We start from the raw sequence: 24,375 nt of genomic DNA, 5'->3' as shown, positions 1-24,375 counted from the left end.
TAAAACCATTGAGTATAGCACTGTAAAAAAGCAAAAAAAAAAAATACCAAATTATGTTGACACTGTGTGTGAAGATATCTATACATATGATTCTCTACTTGGTAAAGACTTTAGATAGCTTATTGAATACTTTCTGGAGAGGGCTGCAAAATGTGTCAGACTTGCTTTCATTAAAAGAAAAATACTTTGTATAAGCACATCTTGTACCACTGAATAGTATCTCTCTCTTTATTTGTCTTCCCTGAGACAGCCTATGGGAACACAGGATGTGGAGATTACATCCTGTCATTTCTAACGCTATACTAAAAGCTGTGATACCACAACCCTTGCATAGCATTGAGTCTTTCTCAGCCTACGAGCATGCCACCAGTTACACCTTGTAGTTGCACTGGCACTCAAGGTCTTAACTTTAATTGCATGTCTTGTTTATGCAGGACAGCACAAATCATGAAGCACACTCTACATATTATTGTAACCACTTTTATTCAATATGGTGCAGGTGTCAATACCCTTGTGAAGGAATTAAGTTTAAGCCAAACTACATTTTGGAGCTGGTGTATGGTATGTTTAGTGCACTAAAAAATAAACAGTCATAGCTCAGAGTTCTAGTCCTATTTATTAAATCAACTGAGATTCATGAGTTTGGGTTAGCCGAGTACAAGAGTCAGACTTGGGCCTGGTTTTCAAATCAGTTACGTAGGGATTGATGCTTCTAAAATTAGCTGTAATTTCTCCTTTATATTAAACCTTGGGCTACCTACACACAATTCAATAAGCTGCACAGGTTTTGTTAACCAATATACTGAATAGAATGTTATTTTTAAAGCAATAATATTCAAATCATTTAGTACTAATGTCACTTTACAGATATAATCTAATAATAATAATTAATAATTCTTTATTTATTTGTCACATACAGTTATACAGGACAACACGCAGTGAAATACATCTTTTCACATACCCTTTGGGGTCAGAACGCAGGGTCAGCCACTGTACAGCGCCCCGGAGCAATTGAAGGTTGAGGGCCTTGCTCAGGGGCCCAGCAGAGTAGCATCTCTTTTGGCAGTGACGGGGATTCGAACTGGCAACCTTTGGGATGCCAGCGCAGATCCTTAGCCTCAGAGTATTAACTGCTGTTGTGACAAAAAAAAAAAACAAGAATCTTGTGGCCACTTGGTCTTTCTTACCTATAAGCATTTCATACATGATGACGCCCAAGGACCACCAGTCACACAACTTGTTGTAGCCTGTCTGCATAAATACCTCTGGTGCTATGTAGTCAGGTGTTCCTACTGTGGAGAAGGCCTGCAAAAGTTAATGGAAAAACATCACCATTTATGAAAAGAGCCAACACAGACAAAGCTTCCTTAAGCATCTGTACTTCATTCACAAGAAAAATATTACATTTTAAGACTATATTTAAAGTACAAAGTACAGGTCAATGTAAATTTTACATTTGGCACATTAATTTTATCATTAGTGTTAAAGTGAGTAACACTAAAAAAAAATTAGATAAAGAAAAAAATGTTATGCAACATAACAAAAAATATAAGTTAAACTTTGACATTCCCTGTCTGCAAGTAAGCAATTCTTCCCGTCAAGCTGTTAAAAGTGAATTTGTAGTAGAAGGGAAAAACAGGATCATTAAACATTTGATAAAGCCTGTTTAGCCATACCCTGCAGTTTACATTAAGCTTGTTTACACAAAACAGTTTAAACCAAATAACATTTGGAGAACACATACAAAAAATTGCGGAATACAGTACATTAGAAAACAATGAGATCATTTAACTGGGAAAAATATACATATGTATTTTTTCCTCTATTAATTGAAGTCACTGTATAGTAAGTCACCAATTAAGATCAACTAGATTGCCAAATATCTGAGAGATGGGATTCGTTCAGACTGGAATTACTGGTTTCTTCTTTCTGATGTCTATAATCATTTCAAGGTGCACAATATTAATGCAGACTGAATATAAGTACCGGTAAAGTAACAAAGTGCAGACATACCCAGAGAATCAGCAGCCATTCCCAGGACAGTGGTGACATACAGCGCATGTGCCAACAAATCCAAGCTATCACCAACTACAGGACAACACCACTGGCTTGTAATGCCTCCCTTACCGGATGCACTGAACAACGTCTGTGCATGGTGTGAGGCCCAGAACGATGTGGAAGCGAGAAAGACTAGCCCTCCTCCCATTGACCAAGTACTGTACCTGACCAAGGCCAACGTGAGGAAAACCCTATGCAGAGTCAACCCATGAAAGGCTGCTGGACCAAACAATATTCCTGGTAGAGTGCTCAGAGGATGTGCAGATCAGCTGGTAAATCTTCTCATCGACATCTTCAACATTTCCTCAAGCAATGCCACTGCTCCAACATGCTTCAAGACCACTACTATCATTTCTGTGCTGAAGAAGTCTTCAGTGTCCTGCCTCAATGACTATCGTCCTGTTGCACACACCTATTATCATGAAGGGTTCCATGAGGCTTGTCATGAGGCACATCAATACACTGCTGCCCCTTTATTAGACCTATGCAGTTCATATACCGCCAAAAGTGATCGACAGATGAAGCCATAGCCACCGACCTCCATCTGGCTCTTTCACACCCAGACAAGGACACTTGGTGCAAATGCTGTTCATTGACTTTAGTTCAGCAATTAATACAGCAATTCCTCATCATCTTACTGAAAAGCTAAGCCTGTTGGGTCTGAACACTTCCCTCTGCAATTGAAACTAGATTTCCTGACTGAGAGACTGAGCACTGGAAACATCTCCAGCAGCAATGAACACTGGTGCTCCATAAGGCTGTTCACGTAGTATGTTGCTATTCACTTTACTGACCCATTACTATGCAACAATGCACAGCTCGAAATACATCATCAAGTTCATGGATGACAACTGTGGTGGGTCTCATCAGCAAGAATGACAAGTCAGCATACCAAAAGTAGATGTAGTGGTTAACAGACTGGCGCAAAGCCGACAACCCATCTCTGAACATAGATAAAACAAAGGAGATGGTTGTTGATTTTAGAAGCGACCACTCTCCGCTGTATATCAACAGATCGAGAATGGAGATCATCAACAGCACCAAATGCCTTGGTGTTCACCTGCCGGAGAACCTTACTTGGTTCCTTTGAAACTAGCTTTATAGCCAAGAAAGCCCAGCTGCACCTTTACGTCCTGCGAAGGCAGAGGAAGGTTCATTTCCCAACACCCATCCTCATCACCTTCTATATAGGGACTATTTAGAGTATCCGAAGCAGCTACATCACTGTCTGATTTGGATTGCAAGACCCTGCATCAGACAGTGAGGACAGCTGAGAGGATCATCAGAGTCTCTCTTCCCTCCATCACCTCCTTCTGCAAACTAGATTCAGAGACAGGCCACTGAAAAATGTAACAAACTACATCAATATATGCCCTTTTTCTACTTATGATTCCAGACTTATGGGACACTATGTAGATTAGCTGGTTGGACAACTTATGAAATATGAATTAATCAAAAACTCTTTACTACTTGCATAAAGCTGTGCTAGTCAAAACAAAAGAAACAGTGAGATGTAAGTAGACTCATTGAAATAAAAACAGAATATACGTTTAGAGTGACCTGGTTAACTCTGGTCAAGACTAAAGCTGAACTTGAATATGTTAGCACACTCAAACTACACTTCTACTTGAATTAATACTAAATGCACCATATTAGAGAGGACTATATTGTTGAATTACCTTTCTCAAAATGGATTAACAAATTGTTATACAAAGGTAAGGAAACATTTTCAACTTCAAACAAGCTGGCACAATGACAAAAATTACTGCAGCACCACTAAGAATATGAATATTCATTTCAAACTGTATACTGACCAACTGTCTCCGATTTCTCTTCCATGTTTCTGCTTTTCGTTTTGAGTTCATATTCTGGAAGGCTGTAAATTCAGCAGTAAACAGAATAAGAGTTAATAATAATAATTCTTTTTTAATTCCTTAATTATTTAATGAAATAGCCTGGTATAAATGAAAATAACCAATGCTTGCTTACTGAAGTCACTGGGTAAGCTGTGATTGAGATTCCTGTAAAATTCAGTTCTGTGTGCCTTTTTTAGTCCTGTGCACAAGCCAAAATCCGACAGCTTCACGTGACCCTGCAATTAAATGATTTTATTACAACTGCTGTGAGCATATTTGTATATTTTTTCATTTCCAGCCCCTGTGAGTAAAAACACCTCCTAGAGAAATAAGCTAAAAAGATCTTTAAACTGTAGCATAATAATCATGACAACTGTGTGTTACTTACTTTGTAAAGCATTTCAGGTTATAACGAAAGCTCAATATCTCCATGCTAAACTGAAGACAAATGTAATAATATTGCAGATTTTATGCAGGTAACTGCTGTAACATTTTGAATATCTCAGGAAATATGATGAGAGAGTATACATTTAAAAACTGACATGCATGTCTTCTACTTCCTCTTCAAAACTCTTCTGCAATATCCTTAATACATTACTGCTGCAGTCATACTAACTACTCTTTCACTGAACAGGTTGACATTTTATCATCCGGAGAAGCAACAAGTGTAAATGTGAAGAATAAATTCTGCTGCTTTTTTTTTTTTTTGAAAAGCAGAGACTTGAAATTGCATTGTTGCATTGCACAGTTTAAGTATTTCACTATAATAGTTTACAGGGTTTTCTTATTAACAAACTCCCTAATTTTTTTCTTCTTCTGATCTCACTTCCTCTTCACACAAAAAAAATATTTTGGCAGGGTATTATAGGCTTTTGCCAAGTAACAAATCAAAAACACATCTGAAGAATCAAAAGATCTCTTACTCCATTAGTGGGAAACCTACTACTGCCAAAGTACAGCTGTATCAGATTCACCCTGAAAATTTTTACACACTTAAAGCTTTCTTGTGGGCTAACCAAAATCAGCTGAGGATGTTGAGCCACAATATTTTCTCTAATCTGTACAAGAGTGCAGCTGCTCCGATGAAATACTGTTCCTGTGCACATTTTCTTAAATAAATATTATGACACCTTATTTTTGCTTCACAACTTACAACATACTTAATGCATTTTGCTTGGTTGTCATTATAAATTGCCATTTATTACAACTGCTTGTTATGGAGTATTATTTCCTTTCCTATTTTCGTCTGCAGGATCTTAAGCACAAAAGGTATTTGTGAATGTCTTGCAATCAAAATTTAGCAGACTTAAAATGTCAAAGCACTGGTTCAAAGGAGGCAAAAATAATTAAAAGCCAAAAGAAGAAAATAAGTTTTAGATTTACAGAAGTGTGATGTGTCTAATAAGCTTTATAATTCTGGGAAACATTGTGTAAGCTGCCATGTTATTTGAACAATCTGCAGGCAAGCCAAAAGCAACTGTGAATGAGCTCCTGGTAAACTCTAGGCTAAATGGAAATAGGAATGTCTAGACTGTCATTTGTTTGAAAGATACTTGGATATCATCTGTCAATAAGTTACACAATCAGTGCCAAAAAATATTTAAAAGATTACTATGTGAAATACCCAAAAATGGGTCAAATGGAAACGCAAGATGAAGCACAAATTCTGACTCAAAGTATTAGCATTTCTGTAAATAAAAGTTGATCCTTTATGTGAATTTCAGAAAGACAATATGTAAAATGAATTTCTGTCATCGTTGCAGGCATTCTTAAATTGACATGCCAGCTACTGCAATAACAATTAAGTGGTTCAACCTAGACTTAATGAAAATGTTCACACCCAACAGTGCTTTTGATATTCTAGGTAAAAATAAAGGATGTAGCTGTTGCCCTGCACTGTACCTTACCAAGAAGATTTAGGAATTAGAAATATGACATGGTCAAACATTTCTTTAAAAAATACTGACACCCCAAAATAATCAATTGATACAATTTTTAGCACGTGTCCTGTCAAGATGTTTAATGAACTCTGTCAGGCTACAGAATGCACAAGAAGGTGGAATGGTCTGTTTTTGACTAATTCTTTTACTACTTCACAGCATGTCTCATTTGGAGAAAGCAGGAAATAACAAAAAATACAGCACAGTGCTCAGCACGCGACATGGCATTTTCCAGAGGTATCTGCATAATCATCTTGTAGACTATAAAACAGCTGTTAAGTGAGAAAATTAAGACTGGTGCAATGAAAATGAAGACATGGTTTTATATACAGTGATCCCTCGCTATATCACGCTTCGACTTTCGCGGCTTCACTCTATCACGACTTTTTTCTCATACACGCTTACGTCACTACGCATGCGCTTTCTGAGAACTTTTATCTAAGCCCTACGATGGCTCCCAAACGTGCTGCTTTTTCTAAGCCTTCTGACAATAAAACTAAGCACCGGAGGAAGATGCTTACTATCCAGGAGAAGGTGAAACTCTTGGATATGATTAAAGATGGCAATACCCTACAAAAGCCTCCTCACGCATATGAAAAGACAGCGCCAGCAACTGTCTATCAAGATGTTCTTCACCCGCGCACCCAGACACCCACTGCCTACTCCTAGTACTCCTTCAGCGGAAGAAGACAACAACACACCTACTAAAGATACTGCACCAACCTCTGAAGACTCTCCTACTGAGGTCGTGCCTTCATAGTTTGGTGGTTGTGTGTAAGAACTGTGTGTGTTTGTGTGCAATTAAAGGTACAGTACAATAATCTACTATATAAAAGCATTCGGGATTGTCCTTCTGTCCCGTGAGTGCAAAGCGTAACGGTATTCTGCTTATTACAGACTTACTACTTGCGGTTTGAGGTACGAAGTAACGCGATGTGAGCAGAGTTCTGGTGCTCTCATCATTCCCTTGCTTTTGTGCGCGATGCGCAGGAAAAATAGACAAAATTATGTCTCTGGAAATAATTAATGTTGATGGAGTACAAATGCCTCACCGCGTAGTAAATATCAGGGGAGATGGTGCTTGCTTATTCTCATCTATAGCTTATTTAGTGCATGAAACTCCGTCTTTAGCGGTACAGATTCGGGATGACATTGTACAACTTTGGACAGGCACTTGAGGGGATAAAAAAAACGTAGGTTTTCGGGAGATGTTATGAATGGGCACTTTGATGTTCTCATTTCCCTACACTTACATGCCTGATGTACACATGGAGCGCACAAAAATTGAGGATAAAAGTCGGTCAGCTTTAAAAGGCGAAAGCCTAGTAATATGATATTTGTAACGTCTAATATGTCTTATTTTCTCTTATTTTGTCTAATATATTGGGTAATACGAGTGTAATGGTGACTAAAGGGTGTTATTTCATGTCTAGAGGGCTCTAATAATGTTAAAAAACATATTTAGAAGGTCGTAAACAGGTTTTCTATACTCTAACTGCGAAAATATTCGATTTATAAATAAAGAATCCTACTTCGCGAAAATTCATTTATCACGGTAGAGTCTGGAACGGATTAACCGTGATAAACGAGGGTTCACTGTATTTTGCAAAGGAACAGTTTAATGCATTCTTTTCTTCTGGAAGTTTATGCTACATTTTCTGCCTCAAGCAGTGACTATGACAGACGTTTTAGTCTCATTAGTCAAACTAAACAAACACCAGAAATCTTCTAGAAGATGACTATATTGAAAATCTTGAGGAATGAATTATATTCTATATCAGGGCAAATAGTTTCTATAAACAGTTAACAATATCAAGTAAGAAATAATAATGTTACACTGCATAATTGATATCATTGATATTACAAATACTGACTTAACTTTAATAACCAACTTCTTGAAACGTGTCAGAGTATAATATCTGCTTTTTTTGACAATTTGTTTCTGATACAGAAATATGCATATACATTTATGTCATTTTTATGATTTTTGCATATAGGCTGGAAACTTTGCCAGCAAGTCCTAGGGGATATATTCCTAGGCAGCATCACAAACATTTAAAGACTGGCAAATTCTGTACCTTGCTATCAAGCAGAAGATTGTCTGGTTTAATGTCCCGGTGTATGAAGCCCAACTGATGAATGGAATCAATGGCCAGAACAGTTTCTGCTATATAAAACTGTGTCTCTTCTTCTGTCAATGTGTCTTTTTTCATAAGGAGAGTCATCATATCACCTGTAAGAAAAAAAAAAACATAAAAATGTTTTATTATATTAAAATAAAGTATTAGTACACTTGCGTTGTAATATAATAAAATTTAATATGGAATATAAGGACCAGACATCAGAAACTAAAACATTTAAAATAAAAAGTTTAATAATTAAAATAAACCTTGCACTCATCTCAATTACAAAAAAATAAAAAATAAAAAGTATTTTCCTTAATTAAAATAGTATTCACATGGTGAATATATTTGCTATTAACAAAACAGTAGTTTTACTATATACTGTAATGTTAAATAACATCAAAGCAATGTTTTTAACAGTCCAAACCCACTCTATACTTTACAGCATCTTGGGAAATGAAAGTTTATTCTTGCATGGCAGGAACCAGCCCAGGACAGAACTTGAATAAATACTGCATAATGCCAATCAACAGACATATTAATCAAACGAAAACTCATAAATATAGAATGTATAGGAAAAATGTAATACAAATTAAAAACAAATGGACATTAGAACATGCTAATTCTGCACTGACTTTAGCCAAACGAAATGAACCAGAGTACTTAAAAGTATGGAGCAGCAGCTATAGCTGCTGTGCAACACGGAGGTGGGGTGTGGCTTAACTTTAATATTAAAACTATGACAATATAATCCAAAGATTATGCTAAGAAAAAACTTTACTCAATGCAGTGCCTATGAATTTCAGTTCTTAAAAAAAAAAATAAAATAAAAATTTCTATGCTTTAGCTGAGCCAATATACTGTATGAACAACTAGCTGTGCTACCTGTCTAAGGTGGGTTAAAATCCAAATAGCCAAAGCAGCCAATGTAGACCTCAGTATATTCAGCTTTAACATTTGCAGTTCATCATCTATTGGAATGTATTTTTAATGCATGTAGTAATAAAATGCACTGTATTTTTCAATCCAATCAATAGCGTGTCACAAACATTCACACTGCTTTTACGAATCCAATAGCACTTGGCATCAAACACAGACATAGCAACCAGACAGACACTTGTCCTTTAATTAAGATAGATAGCAAAGAGAATGTAAATTTGAAATTGGCAAATGTGGTTTAGATATTCACAATGCTTTGCAAAATAATGGATATGTTTACCACTTATCTAAGGCCATCATTACAATGGTCCTTTAATATTTGCTCAGCTGAAATAATTTAAAATTTCCTTTGTTGCTGATCCCATATAGATATTTTGGACTTCTCTTTCACTGGTGAATACAGCATTAAAAATTCTCGTAAATAAATTAACAGCTTGCTTTAAGAAAAATGAATAGTTATTTATCAGTGTAGTGAATTTCTCTCAGGTTTTGAGTTTCAAATTAAAGCTTTTCTTTAATAACCTACAAATAAGGCAGGTTCAATTTATATTGGGCTATTTGTTTGACAAATTTCAAGATTAATACAATACCTCCAATAAAATTAACAAAGAAATAATTGCACATTAGAAGTGTACAGGAGAAAGTAGAGTAAAATGACACCTTTTATTGGCTAACTAAATAGATTACAAATGCAAGCTTTCGAGGCAGCTAAGGCCCCTTCATCAGGCAAGGTGTAACTGAAAAGGTTACATGGCGCATGACGCCCATGGCGCACGCAGGAAGGAGCCACGCCCACCAACTCTAAGACCATTGGACACGACGACAATTCGCAGAACCACACCCACCAACTCGGACGCGATGACACAGGAAAAACGGCGTCATTTATGTTCGTCTGTTGTAGAGTCCACATGCACCTCTGAGCCACGTTGACTGTTCATAGAGGCATGTTTCTCGCGGAAGTGAATCGCTATATGCAGCATGTAAAAAAGTTTGCGAGGGGTATCCCATGGGATCCTTAAAACAATCCATTAAAACTGAGGTTAAAACACAATGAAGGAAGCAGTCTTTAAAAACCAATAAGCCCTGTGCCTCTGTTTCATTACCGTCTCACCTGCTTCACCAATGCAGGCCCTGCAACAGTCGAGAAGCTCTCTCAGCAGCTGACCTTCTCTGTGCAGGACCGGTTCATACAGAGGCAGCGCGAGAGAAAGCCGCGCACACACACAGGCAGCGCCAGAGACAGACAGAGGCGCACACACACAGGCAGCTGGTGGGCAGGTCTCCGTGAATTTCTCTTGCGAGCGGGCACAAGACCAGGCGGTGTGTATGCTTCGAGAACGATGGTGGACGCGGCAGGACTATCTAAGAAGAGATATGTTTGTCACGGATGTAAATCGCTGTATGCGGCGTGTAAAACAGTTTCCGAGGGGTTTCCCATGGTCTTACAGTTGGTGGGTGGGTCTCTGTCAGTTGCTCTTGTGACCAGGCACATGACCAGGCAGTGTGTATGCTTCGAGTGCGAGGGTGGAAGCGACAGGACCATCTAGGAAAAATCATGTTGCAGATGTGAATTGCTGTATGCGGCGTGTAGAACAGTTTGCGAGGGGTGTCCCAAGGTCTTATAGTTGGTGGGCGGGTCTCTGATTGGTTGCTCTTGCGAGCGGGCACATGACCAGGCAGTGTGTATGCTTCGAGAGCGTGGGTGGACGCGACAGCACCATCTAAGAAGAATCATATGTGTCGCGAATGTGAATCGCTGTATGCAGCATGTAAAACGCTGTATTGTATGTTGCCCTCTCCAGAGTTTAGATCTTTTCATTCACCTACAGTCGTTTCCTCAAAATCAACCCCTTTTGGACAACTGTGTCTTTCAGGAAATGCTGAGGTTAAAACACAATAAAGTAAGCAGTCTTTAAAAAACTGAGTTTTCGGTTACGATGCACGACCGCCTGCACCATAGCAAACTGTTTTACACGCTACATACAGTAATTTGCATCCGCGAAAACATGTGTCTTCTTCACTCACAGACAATTATATGTTGCTCTCTCCAGAGTTCCATCTTTTCATTCACTTTCTGTTGTATTGTCAAACTCTCCCTTTTTAGACAACTGTGTCTTTCCAGAAGTGTTCAACCATCAATAAATAATTATGCAGCGTTTGTTATGCCACGGGTTCACTATTGTGTTGTATTTTGCTCTCTCCAGAGTTCCATCTTTTCATTCACTTATTGTTGTATTCTCACACCAACCCGTTTTAGACAACCGTGTCTTTCCAGAAGTGTTTAGCATTCAATACATATTTATGCATGAGATTGAGCGTGTGTCTACCCGGCGCAGAGAGGCGTGGGTAAGCCGTTGAACCCCATTCAGGCTGCAAACCGTGGAATTCCCACTAAGTGCGACTCATACGCTCTCACTGATTACGTCCCTACCCTTTGTATACACCCCCCTCCAACCTCGCTACTACCGTGGTCGGGTGTCTTGGTGGATTACATATAGAAAAGCAGCCAAAACCACACAAAGCAATGAAAAGTCTACGTGAGTCACAGGTTCATCTGGACTGTGCAAAGACGACAATAACTCAAGTCACAATCCTTTACAACTGAGGTTAAAACACAATGAAGTAAGCAGTCTTTAAAAACCGAGTTTTTCGGTTATGACGCAACAACCGCGTGCACCATAGCAAACTGTTTTACACGCTACATACAGCAATTCGCACTACTACCGTGGTCGGGTGTCTTGGTGGATTATATATAGAAAAGCAGCCAAAACCGCACAAAGCAATGAAAAGTCTACGTGAGTCACAGGTGCATGTGCGTCTTCTTCACTCACGGACAATTATATGTTGCTCTCTCCAGAGTTCCATCTTTTCATTCACTTTCTGTTGTATGCTCAAATCCTCCCTTTTTTAGACAACTGTGTCTTTCCAGAAGTGTTCAACCATCAATAAATAATTATGCAGCATTTCTTATGCCGCGGGTTCACTATTGTGTTGTATTTTGCACTCTCTAGAGTTCCATCTTTTCATTTACTTACTGTTGTATTCTCACACCAACCCGTTTTATACAACCGTGTCTTTCCAGAAGTGTTTAGCATTCAATAAATAATTATGCATGACACTGACCGTGTGTCTACCCGGTGCAGAGAGGCGCGGCTAAGCCGTTGAACCCCATTCGGGCTGCAAACCGTGGAATTCCCACTAAGTGCAACTCATACGCTCCCACTGGTTACATCCCTACCCTTTGTACACACCCCCCTCCCACCTCTCTACTACCGTGGTCAGGTGTCTTGGTGGATTATATATAGAAAAGCAGCCAAAACCGCACAGAGCAATGAAAAGTCTACGTGAGTCACAGGTGCATCTGGACTGTGCAAAGACGACTCAAGTGACGAGGGGTTGGCACATGAGCAGGCAGTGCATACTGAACGAGAAATCAGCAGACTAGCATGACGGAGGGAATGTAATGGACATCCTTCTCTTCTCCTCCCGTTCCTCCCTCCACGCCTGAGCGCCGTGCACCCTCATCCCTCCATCTTGCAGGAGGCACAATGGCGGTCCGCCAGTTTTCAGTCACGAACGATTGTGTGTTGGTTCATTCCGTGCATTGTTACAATGTTGCTTTTCTTGCTGATTTATTACATTACCGATTTTTCAAATGTTAATTTTTTCCCTGTGCTTAAAAATCATTAAAAAACCAGCCTGATTATGCGGCGTATGGTATGCCGCGGGTTGGCTAGTCTTAATTGTTGTTTTAACGATGTGTGAGCTGAAATTAGTATGTCCCTCACTTTGCAAAAAAACAACTGAAAGCATGCCTTGAGAGTCCATGCATTCATTGTCTCATGTAACCCATTAAGATAGACTACTGCACATGTGAAAGCAAATGCACAGGCATGCACATTCAGTGAACCAGAGGTACGGAGCCCTGTAGGTGTCAGGTGCAAAAAAAAAAAAAAAATAAATATATATATATATATATATATATATATATATATATATATATATATATATATATATATATATATATATATATATATATATATATACACACTGTGTGCACAATTATTAGGCAAGTTGTATTTTGAGGATTAATTTTAATATGGAACAAACACAGTGCTATCAGTCAATCCAAAATGTTAATAAACCTGAAACCTGAATGTTTCACAACGGAAATGTGAGTGTGAACATCATCAGGGGAATACATATGTGCACAATTATTAGGCAACTATTAGTGTGCAGATTTATTATGCAACTAAAGGAAAAATGAAAATTTTCCCATCTCACTTGTTTATTTTCATCTGTTATAGTGAGAATAATAAACAAACACCTCAAAATTTACAAATAAACATCTCTGACATTTCAAAAAATAAATCAATCAATCAATGACCAATATAGCCACCCTTCTTTCCAATAACAGTCATAAGCCTTTCCATTCATGGAGTCTGTCAGTTTCTTGATCTGTTGACGATCAGCTTTTTGTGGAGCAGTGACTACAGCCTCCCAGACACTCTTCAGAGAGGTGTATTGTTTTTCTCCCCCGTAAATCTAGCGTTTAAGAAGTGCCCACAAGTTCTCGATAGGGTTTAGGTCAGATGAGGAAGGGGGCCATGTCATTATTCCTTCATCTTTAAGGCCTTTACTGGCTGGCCACGCAGTGGAGAACTTCGATGCAAGTGATGGAGCATTGGCCTGCATAAAAATCATGGTCTTTTCCTGTATCACTGTTTGAAGAAAGTGTCTTCAAAAACTGGCAGTAGGTTTGGGAGTTGATTTTGAGTTCATCTTCAATGCAAAAGGTCCAACTAGCTCATCTTTAAAAATACCAGCTCATACCAGTACCCCACCTCCACGTTGGAGTGGAGCTCTGTGCCCATTACTGATCCACAGGTCCATCCATCTGGTCCATCAAGAGTCACTCTCATCTCATCGGTCCATAAAACCTTTGAAAAAATCTGTCTTCAGATATTTCTTGGCCCAGTTTTGACGCTTCAACTTATGTTTCTTGTTCAGTGGTGGTTGGGTTTCAGCCCTCCTTACCTTGGCCATGTCTTTGAGCACTGAACACCTTGTACTTCTGGGCACTCCAGGTAGGTTGCAGCTCTGGAATATGAAAGTACTGGAGGATAATGGGTTCCTGGTAGCTTCACATTTGATTCTTCTCAAATCTTTGGCAGCTAATTTGCTTTTTGTTCTCAACACGCTTCTTGCACCCTGTTGACTATTTGCAACAAAATGTTTGATGGTTCTGTGATCACACACCAATATCTTAGCAATTCCAAAAGTGCTGCATCCCTCTGAAAGACTTTTTACAATTTTTGACTTTTCAGAGTCAGTTAAATCTCTTTTTTGGCCCATTTTGCCTCAGGAAAACTAGCTGCCTAATAATTCTGCACACCTTGATATAGGGTGTTGATCTCCTTAGGCCACACCCTCCCTCGTTACACAAATACACATCACCTGACGTGCTTAAATCCAATAAGCATTCAAGTTAATACAGCTTGGAGTTGGAATATACGCATTAAAAATGATGATATGGTCAAAATACTCACTTGCCTAATAATTGTGCACACAGTGTGTATATATATATATATATATATATATATATATATATATATATATATATATATATATATATATATATATATATATAAGATTATTTTTACTTCCCTAAGAACCATATGTCTATCAGGCAAATTTTATTTGCAAGAAACCTTGTTTGGGGGGTCCTCGATTCAAAAGCACTTTTTTCTTTCATTATTTGAAACGCTTGCGAGATTCCCTGCGTCCTCACAATATTCCATCCCACCCCAACTCATGTATGCATGTACAATAATGACAACAATGTTAAAGCAATGATGAAGCAGAATGGAGATGCTATGCCTGCCCATAAATCCTAACCATTCTATTCAAACCGAATAGAATGAACAGGAAAAAACAGAATAAAAAGCCGTTTGGCATCAATTTAAAAAAAAAAAAAAACCCCACAGGAATTCATCCATCCATCCATTTCCCAACCCATGGGGGTCTGCTGGAGCCATTTCCAGCCAACACAGGGCACAAGGCAAGAACTAATCCCAGGCAGGATGCCAACCCACCGCAGGACACACACAAACGGGCCAATTTAGAACCGCCAATCCACCTAACCTGTATGTCTTTGGACTGTGGGAGGAAACCGGAGCGCCCCCACAGGAATTCAGAGAAGGCACATCTCAAAGATCAAAAACTACTTGATAATAGGGCTGTGCGATATGACCAAAATCTTATATCCCGATATTTCATTTCATATCCCGATATCACGATATAGTACATTTTCTTTGTATTCAGTGAATAGTTTATATAATCACCACTCCTTTTTTCATTTAAATTAAAAAAATCAAAAATGAGAAGTACTCAACTTGTAATTATTTCTGTTCTTTTATTTAGAACATTTGAGCAAATGTTTGACTTAGAATGTAAACATAAAATGTTAATGTATCAAATATAAAACACTTTTCAAAAACAAATTACTAAAGGCCCAATATAAAATACTGCTATATAAAATGCCTGACATAAACAAAATGTGAACTGTAGCAGCAATAACTCTCACAACATATATTAAATATAAAAGGATCAAAGCACTAACAACTAAACTATATAAGGCCAATAAACCCTTTAAACAAAATAAATACAAGTCTAACATTAACTGTCAAAACCAAATGTAACACATTGTACTTCAAACTGTAGCAGCAATAAGGCTTACGACAAAAATATATTAAATATATAATATTAAATATAATATTTTTTAGGCTACATTCTAGTAAAATGTTAATTTGCACATCGTAGTGTGGCAAATCTCCGTTAATGAGTTACAGCTGATCGCCCCGTGCGTGGGACTGGACGGCGCTAACATGTTGATGCCGTCCCGCCCCAAGCACGGGGCGATCCGCGTAACTCGTTAACGGAGATTTGCCGTTAATGCAGTTGTGTGCGTAAACGTAATTTTAACAAGATTAACGATGACAGCAAACGCTGCAGGGAAAATTATGCCTTAAGCAAATTGTTTTGGTAGCAATTAATCTTCCAAGCTTTTAACATGCTTGTTTAAATAGTACCTTTACAACTGTAATATCCCACGTGGCCTGCCTCTCAGTTGTAAACTCTCTGCATGCTCGCTCACGTGCTTTTTGCGGAGGTAGTAGAAGAGGTTTGTCGTGTTGGAGTCTGTGGTAGCGATCGGTTTGCAGCATAATTTGCACAGTACCGTTTTCTGGTCCTTGTCAGACTCTTCAAATCCAAACCATCTCCATACTACAGAGGTAGCCCCTCATTTAGGAACAAGGTCTTTCTGTGTGGAGCTACCTGGTGTTGCCTCGTCTTCATCAGCTATGCTAGTGTGTCTGCATCCACGTGGTGGCCATCAAAACAATGAAAAAAATATTGCCGTAAACAGTTTATTTTGCAACACCGCGAAACAAACGATAGCGTAATGTGCAGCGATATACGTTTTCATATTGTCATCCGATATATATCGTTATATCGAACAGCCCTACTTGATAACATCTGAGGTGGAAAGTGATGTAAATCTACTTGAGTGGTGAAGAACAAACTTGCAAAAAAGTACCTGTATACTCCCTGCCTCAAGCAGCCATTCTGAAAGGGCTTTCAGCACTGGAGGAAATGTTGTAACATATGACCATGCTACTGTAAAACCAGAGGCTATGGATAGACAAGTGTTTCTATCACACAACTTGAAGTTTCCTCAGAAGAATTTTGCAATTCTGTTATTTTTTTGTCTATCTTTGTGCAATACTAGACCAAACTTGGAGCTAGCAATTTATTTAAAAAATTTATAGGTTTGGGTTTTTATTGTATCTTTGTGCAATATAGGACATAACTTCTTTACAAATGCTATAGTTTCTTTTCCAGTGCAGTATTTGACAGTTTATACAATAATACAGTATGTTAGATTTTTGTTCTTGCTTGTATGCTGCACAATTCACCTTACAGCAGAGCAGTTTATGTTTATCCAGACTGTAATGTTCATGCCCTGTAATCAATTATGATCAGTATTTAATACCCTTTGGATTCATATCTGGTTTACATTAAAAGTAACCACCTGTTTAAAATGCTCTAATTATAATAGTTTTGTTGGTCTTTTGTGTAAATCCTGTAGGCCACTTTGAAATGGTTTTATTGATGTTTGCATTGTTTGATCTCAGTAATACTTTGACCGGTGATTTTAATTTTTTTTGCGTCATTTTACTTCAGTTTTACGTACATAAATAAGACCTGTTTTCCTTAACTGTTGTTTCCATTAATCTCAATAGTAAGCTAAAATGAATATCCTATTAACAAGACCAAGCTAAATCAGTAAGACTTTTAGTAACATGTTTTTAAATGATGCAGAATTCTAGCACCTTATTGTCACTGTGATAAACTCAACTGAATGCACCTGTGTGTATGAATAACACATTTATTTTGTTTTTTACTACGGACACAAACTCTCTCACTGTATACTTTATTTGCTTAATGATGTGCCTCTTGAAACCAGATATGGTATGTGAAAGCAGACAAATTCTAGCCACTGCTGAAATATTTATGCCGCAATGAGTGCAAGGCATATCCATGGACTTTTTAGTTCAATAATGGATGACTATGGCATAACCCTTTCCAAATTCCACTCTCTCTCATGGGAAAACATTAGAAAAATGTATTTCAATACTTGCACTACACACCTCATGGCAACACTTTTGCTGTATTAGGTAAATGATTATCATTTTCAACAAACTAAGACAAAATAAAATTCAACTCAAGTGAGAGATACGACTGTAAAGAATCATGTTTGTGTAAAAGTATAAAACTACATCAGCTTTGAACATGTCTCAAAATTCACAACAGTCAATTGTACATACACAAAATTATCCTAACACTTTCAAGATTTGTATATTCCTGTAAATGTAAATGGAGGAACAGACCAAACAAAAATTGGTTTCTATTTCAGTTTCTGAACAGAATGACTACATTTAAAAAGTTTTGATTAAGATTTTTCTTTGGATGAGAAAAAGGGTGAATGTTTTATTTGTCAAAAAGTTATATTCGCCATTATAAGCTGAAAATAGAAAAGTCTGAAAATTACTTTATGTAAATTTGAATACTTCATTACCATTGTTAGACTTGCCTATTCTCCACTCCTAATTTCTTAAGTCTAAACATCTCAAACTTTCACTATCTTGTTAAATCAAATACTTATCAATTAACGTTTTCCCATTTTATTTTTGTAAATAGGCTCTGTACTGTTAACTAGTGTCAGGAGGAGCTGCTGGGAATGAAGCTAAACGTCTCATTTCAGTTGAGCATTTGTTTAAAAAGTAAACAAAACAAAGAAAGTCCTGCAATATTATTAGTCAGTAGACCATCCTGTATTAAATACTGAAAAATCACTTGCTAATTTGTGCCAAGACAAAGTGGTATAGGGATGCCTGTGAAATAAACAAAAAGATTTTTAAAAACAATTATACATGACTGAGGCAATCCACCAATGGTGACAAGCTTTTGGGCTGCCATTCATTTAAACAAATGATTTCTTTCAACTACTGAACGAGAAAGGGTAAGTACAATAAAGGACAATAACCAGTCAACAGCTAAATGACTCAAAATGTGGCAGTTCATCTTTAAAAACACAGGCAAATCAACACAAAGTTGGATAACATTTTATATCAGTATAATAGTTTTGAAAAGGTCACATTTTGAACAACAACATAATTGCATTAAGTCAAACACATTTTTTCTTTTAATTCTTAAAATTTAAACCACACAGCACATCACATGTTCTCTATTTCATACAAAATACGCAGTGACAATTACCAGTAATGTTACTACTTCTTCCAAATAAAAGGACCCATCACATGCAACACACTGAACATGGTGGTAACTTTTTTAATAATTATGAATAATGCACAGTTAATTGGTTGTTATTTGGGTACATATTGCATGCATTTTCTACGAGATTCCATACACATGCACTTTTGGGACTTCAAGCTAACCCTGTATGAGGGAGTATGTATACAAGTCCTTTGTAGCCTTTTAGCTATTTCAAAAATTGTCTCCTGCCTTGAACCTGATGCTGCTGCAACTCTAAAGCTCAATCCAATCCGAACTTCACATTTAATATACCACTGAATATGAACATTTTATAAGTTAAGTTTTGTTCATATTATTACTACTCATATTGAAAGCAAGAACATAAAGGCAATAAAGTATTGCAAGCAGTATAAACATGCCATATACAGTACATCTAAAACCCTAAATTTTCCCCACTTATGAAAAATTTAAAAAGTGATTGATAACTAAAATAAGAGCTATGAATGCCATATCCTTTAAATCCATGTTTGTTTAATACAGCTTATATATAATTGTTTTTTTTTCATAAAGCTTGACTGTCAAATTTACTGTACTTTATTGGTTGTATTTGTTGAACATATTTCGAAAGATTTCTGATATTTAGAAAAAATATTTCACTTGTGACATTATTCTAGTGGCTTTGATTGGGAAATATACAATGAGGGGGAGAAAAAAAAGTCTCCACACACATTTATCATTTATGTTAGAATCGCTGGTGGTTTATCATAACACTACATACAGGTAGGCAGAATTTGCATGACTTTCAATGACTATATATATATATATATTTTATATTATATATATATATTTATTATATAGTCAGTGAAAGTCATGCAAATTCTGCCTACCTGTATGTAGTGTTATGATAAACTCCAGTACTGAGAAGAAATAAAATTTTATATATATATATATATATATATATATATATATATATATATATATATATATATATATATATATATATATATATATATATATATATATATATATATATATATATATATATATATATATATATATATAAATTTGTATTTCTTCTCAGTATTTCAAGACCAGGTCTAGTTATTATGCATAGCAGAGACGGTATACATTAAATGCATCCTCAAATAGAAAACACCAGCAGTTGCAGACACAGTTTTTAAAATTTGTTATTGCTTTACCTTCTTTAGCTTCCTTTACCCAGTTGTATTTAAGAAAATGGACTGATGGGATGAACAGATAACATTTTTTAAATGCAGTTCACTCCCAAAAGAAATAAGACTAATTAAATTCTAAGTCCTTACTGTAATTAATGTATATGCTCACGTATAAGTCGGGTCTTGAAACCTGAAAAATCGATCATAAAAGTCAGACCATGGCTTATACGCCCGTTCAAAAATCCGACACTTAATTTTTTCTTTTTTTTAATTTTTTTTTACATCTTCTTGCCTCCTCCAATCTCGCATCAGTTTCTCGGACACATCGAATTTTGTTGCAGCAGCACAGTTACACAATTTTTCGCTGCTTCAATGATGATTAATTTAAAACCAGCTTCATATTTTCATCTGATTGAATGCTCCAACATAGATATGGGATGCTCTTATGATAAAGATGTATGAGGGTGTGAGATACAAAAAACACATCAATTCAAATGTTGCTTCGGAACAGTTTGAGTATTACCATGTGGTCACGTAGGCATAGTAGAGAGAGATAGGTTAGGAGCACACGCTAATACAGCGCATTGCTGCGCCCACATAGAAAAAAAAAGGCAGTGTGCTCCATCTCTCAGGTGGGCGTTAGCATATCATAATCCCTTTTACCAATAGCGCGAGTTTTCCGCATTCGACTTATACGAATGACATTATAAAATACCAGAAATTATACAGTAAAGCATTGGACACCAAGATGTTGGCAGCAGATCCTTTTAAGTCCTGCAAGTTGTGAGGTGAAGCCTCAATGGATCTGACTTATTTTTCCAGCATATCCCATGGATGCTTGATTGAGATCTAGGGAATCTGAAGTCCAAATCAACACCTTGAAGTTTTTGCCAAACACTGTTGCCATGAAGGGGCATATGTGTTCGGAAACAATCCTTAGTATATGTCAAAGTAACATCCACATGAATGCCAGGACCAAACATTTCCCAGCTGAATATTGCCCAGAGCATCCCACTGCCTCCAGAGTCTTGCCTTCTTCCCATCCTGCCGCCTTCTCTTTCCAAGGTAAATAAAACTCACACACCTAGCAGTCCACCCAATCAATAAAAAAGCATGATTCATCAGATCAAGCCACCTTCTTCCATTGCTAAATGGTCCAGTTCCACACATATGGCCAATGTAGATGCTTTTTACGGTGGACAGGGTCAGCACAGGCACTCTGACTAGTCTGTGGCTTCATAGCCCAATACGCACCAAGCTGTGATCCACTTTGTGTTCTAACAACTTCTCTAATGGCTAGCAATTATGTTCTTCAGTAATTTGTGCTACAGTGACTGGTCTGTGGAATTGGACAAGACGGGCTAGCCTTTTGCTTCCCACATGCATAAATGACCCGGTTACTGGTTTACCTATTGTCCTTCCTTGCACCACATTTTTTTTAGATACTAACCACTGCATACTAGGCACACCTCACAAGACCTGCAATTTTTTTCTCTTTCTGCCTAAATCCCACCCTTTAACCACTGTAACGACACAGTCAACATTATTCACTCCACCTCTCAGTGGTTTTAATGTTGTGGCTTATTGGTGTATATATATATTTTGTCACTGTCCTGCTCCACTGACAGACTAAAGAGATCATTCCTCCCCCACACTATGCAAATCTTCAATTCCACCCAGGGGAGTAAATGCTAACATTAATTTTATTTTAATTTTTTTCATTTTTTTTATTTTTTTTTATTACTATTTAATTTAATATTGTTTCTTTGTATCAGTATACTGCTGCTGGATTATGTGAATTTCCCCTTGGGATTAAAAAAGTATCTATCTATCTATATATACTGCTCAAAAAAATTTAAAGGAACACTTTTTAATCAGAGTATAGCATCAAGTCAATGATATTGATCTGGTCAGTTAAGTAGCATGGGGGTTGTTAATTAGTTTAATCTGCTTTGGTGTTAATGAAATTAACAAAAGATGCACCAGAGGGGCAACAATGAGACCACCACTAAAACAGAAATGGTTTAACAAGTGGAGCCCACTGACATTTTTCCCGCATCATCTTTTCTGACTATTTTTTTTACTAGTTCATTTGGCTACAATCAGTGTCACTACTGGCAGCATGATGCGTTACGTGGACCCTACAGAGGTTGCATAGGTAGTTCAAATTCCGGTAATGGCACATATTGATGTACCATCCTGGAGAAGGTTTGCTGTGTCTCCCAGCATAGTCTCAAGGGCATGGTGGAGATTCCAGGAGACACAGGCAAATACTCTAAGAGAGCTGGACACGGCTGTAGAAGGTCCTTAACCCATCAGCAGAAGTGGTATCTGCTCCTTTTGGCAAGGAGGAACAGGATGAGCACTGCCAGAGCCCTACAAAATAACCTGCAGCAGGCCACTGGTGAAAATGTCTCTGACCAAACAATCAGAAACAGACTTCATGAGTGTGGCCTGAGGGCCGACGTCCTCTAGTTGGCTCTGTGCTCACTGCCCGGCACCGTGGAGGTCAATTGGCATTTTCCATAGAAAACCAGAAATGGCAGATCCACCACTGCCGCCCTGTGCTATTCACAGATGAGAGCAGGTTCACCCTGAGCACATGTGACAGACGTGAAAGTGTCTTGAGAAGCTGAGAACGTTATGCTGCCTGTAACATCGTTCAGCATGACCGGTTTAGTGGTGGGTCAGTGGTGGTCTGGGGAGGCATATCCATGGAGAGACACACAGACCTCTAAAAGCTAGACAACGGCACCAGGCTTTACTGCCATTAGGTATTGGGATGAAATTATTGAACCCATTGTCAGACCCTATGCTGGTGCAGTGGGTCCTGGGTTCCTCCTGGTGCATGACAAATGCCCGGCCTCATTTGGCAAGAGTATGCAGGCAGTTCCTGGAGGATGAAGGAGTTAATACTATTGACTGGCCCCCATGCTCGCCTGAACTAAATCCAACAGAACACCTCTGGGACATTATGTTTTGGTCTATCCGATGCTGCTAGGTTGTACCTCAGACTGTCCAAGACTAAAGTGATGCCCTTTCCCAGATCTGGGAGGAGTTCCCCCAGGACACCATCCGTCTCTTTAGGAGCATGCCCGGACGTTGTCAGGCATGTATACAAGTACGAAGGGGCCAAACAAACTACAGAGTACGATTGTGAGTTGCTGCAATGAAATTTCGGCAAAATGGACTAGCCTGCCGCATCATTTTTTTCACTTTGATTTTTGGGGTGTCTTTGAATTCAGCCTTCTGTAGGTTGATAATTTCCATTTCCATCAAGCAATGTGGCATCCTTTCATTCCTAACACGTTACCCTAGTCCATACCAATATAGATATCCAGCATCATTTTTTCCCCATTGAGATCTGATATGTTTTCAAAGTGCTCCTTTAATTTTTTTGAGCAGTTTTACATATATACAAATACACATACATATATATTTATATATATATATATATATATATATATATATATATATATATATATATATATATATATATATACACACACACACACACACACAAATACTCCAAGTATAAAAACTGCTAACCTACCACCAGGAAGAAATTCCATGATGAGGTAAAGGTTCAATTTATCCTGAAAGCTGTAGAACATTTTCACAACCCAGAGGCTGTCTGCTTCCACCAGAATGTCTCTTTCTGCTCTAATATGACCCACCTGTTAGATGCAGTATTATTAATAATTGTAAAACATATCAATAAGAAAAAGTAACCATTTAATACAATGCCATTAGCATTATGTGTATAACAAAATAACAAATGTCTATTATTGTGTAGTCCTGAAGGACATTACACTATTATGAAAAATACATATTCACCTGCACATAAGACCTTGGTACATAACTACCAGAACACCACCCCCAAATGCATCACAATCTCCCCTTTGATTTTTAATCTCTTCTTTTCCAATGATTTTTTTTTTTAAGTAATGCAGAGTCAGTAGCTATTACTAAACAAACTATGAAATACAATGGGAAATATTACAAGATGAAAAATAAAGTACAAGAAAACCCACAATCAGAATAAAAGTATTTCCATATCAAATATAAAAAATACATCACAGTCTACCACAATTCTAGTCTTTAACTGTACCTGTTCTTTTTCCAGCATGTCTGCTTTTCGCAGTATTTTCATTGCATACACATGCCCTGTGTCTTTCTTCTGGACAAGGCGCACCTGTAATTGATTTAGATAGTCAACATGTTAATTAATTGCACTACTGTTTTTGTTAATTAAACAATATAAAATATTTGTATTATAGGAGTATTTTCAGAGTCTTCAACATGAAGTTCATCACATAAAACACTTCAAATGCTGAACAGACAGCAGTACAAACTGAAAATTGCACTACTATCTCTAAATTTAGCCTAAAAATATCTAAAACAACGAATAATTCTGAAAAGGAAGACACTGGGCACAACAATT

The 24,375-nt window shown here is 37.5% G+C and overlaps 1 protein-coding gene across 4 annotated transcripts in view; it reads right to left on the bottom strand.

Moving 5' to 3' along the window:
* Window positions 1-24,375, bottom strand: part of stk38a (serine/threonine kinase 38a) — an 86,156-nt gene that overhangs the window by 25,828 nt on the left and 35,953 nt on the right. For all 4 annotated transcript variants that reach the window (XM_039748622.1, XM_039748624.1, XM_039748623.1 and 1 more), the window contains exons 5-10: window positions 24,043-24,126; window positions 23,485-23,608; window positions 7,933-8,087; window positions 4,048-4,150; window positions 3,873-3,934; window positions 1,188-1,305 (exon numbers count right to left, since the gene is read on the bottom strand). In XM_039748622.1, coding sequence (XP_039604556.1) covers window positions 1,188-1,305; window positions 3,873-3,934; window positions 4,048-4,150; window positions 7,933-8,087; window positions 23,485-23,608; window positions 24,043-24,126 — 646 coding nt within the window. The remainder of the gene's footprint in view (window positions 1-1,187; window positions 1,306-3,872; window positions 3,935-4,047; window positions 4,151-7,932; window positions 8,088-23,484; window positions 23,609-24,042; window positions 24,127-24,375) is intronic.

Source organism: Polypterus senegalus, chromosome 3 (assembly GCF_016835505.1).
Source record: "Polypterus senegalus isolate Bchr_013 chromosome 3, ASM1683550v1, whole genome shotgun sequence".
In the NCBI taxonomy this organism is placed as follows: domain Eukaryota; kingdom Metazoa; phylum Chordata; class Cladistia; order Polypteriformes; family Polypteridae; genus Polypterus; species Polypterus senegalus.
The sequence above is the reverse complement of the archived record's forward strand: the minus strand, read 5'-3'. Positions and strand labels throughout refer to the sequence as shown.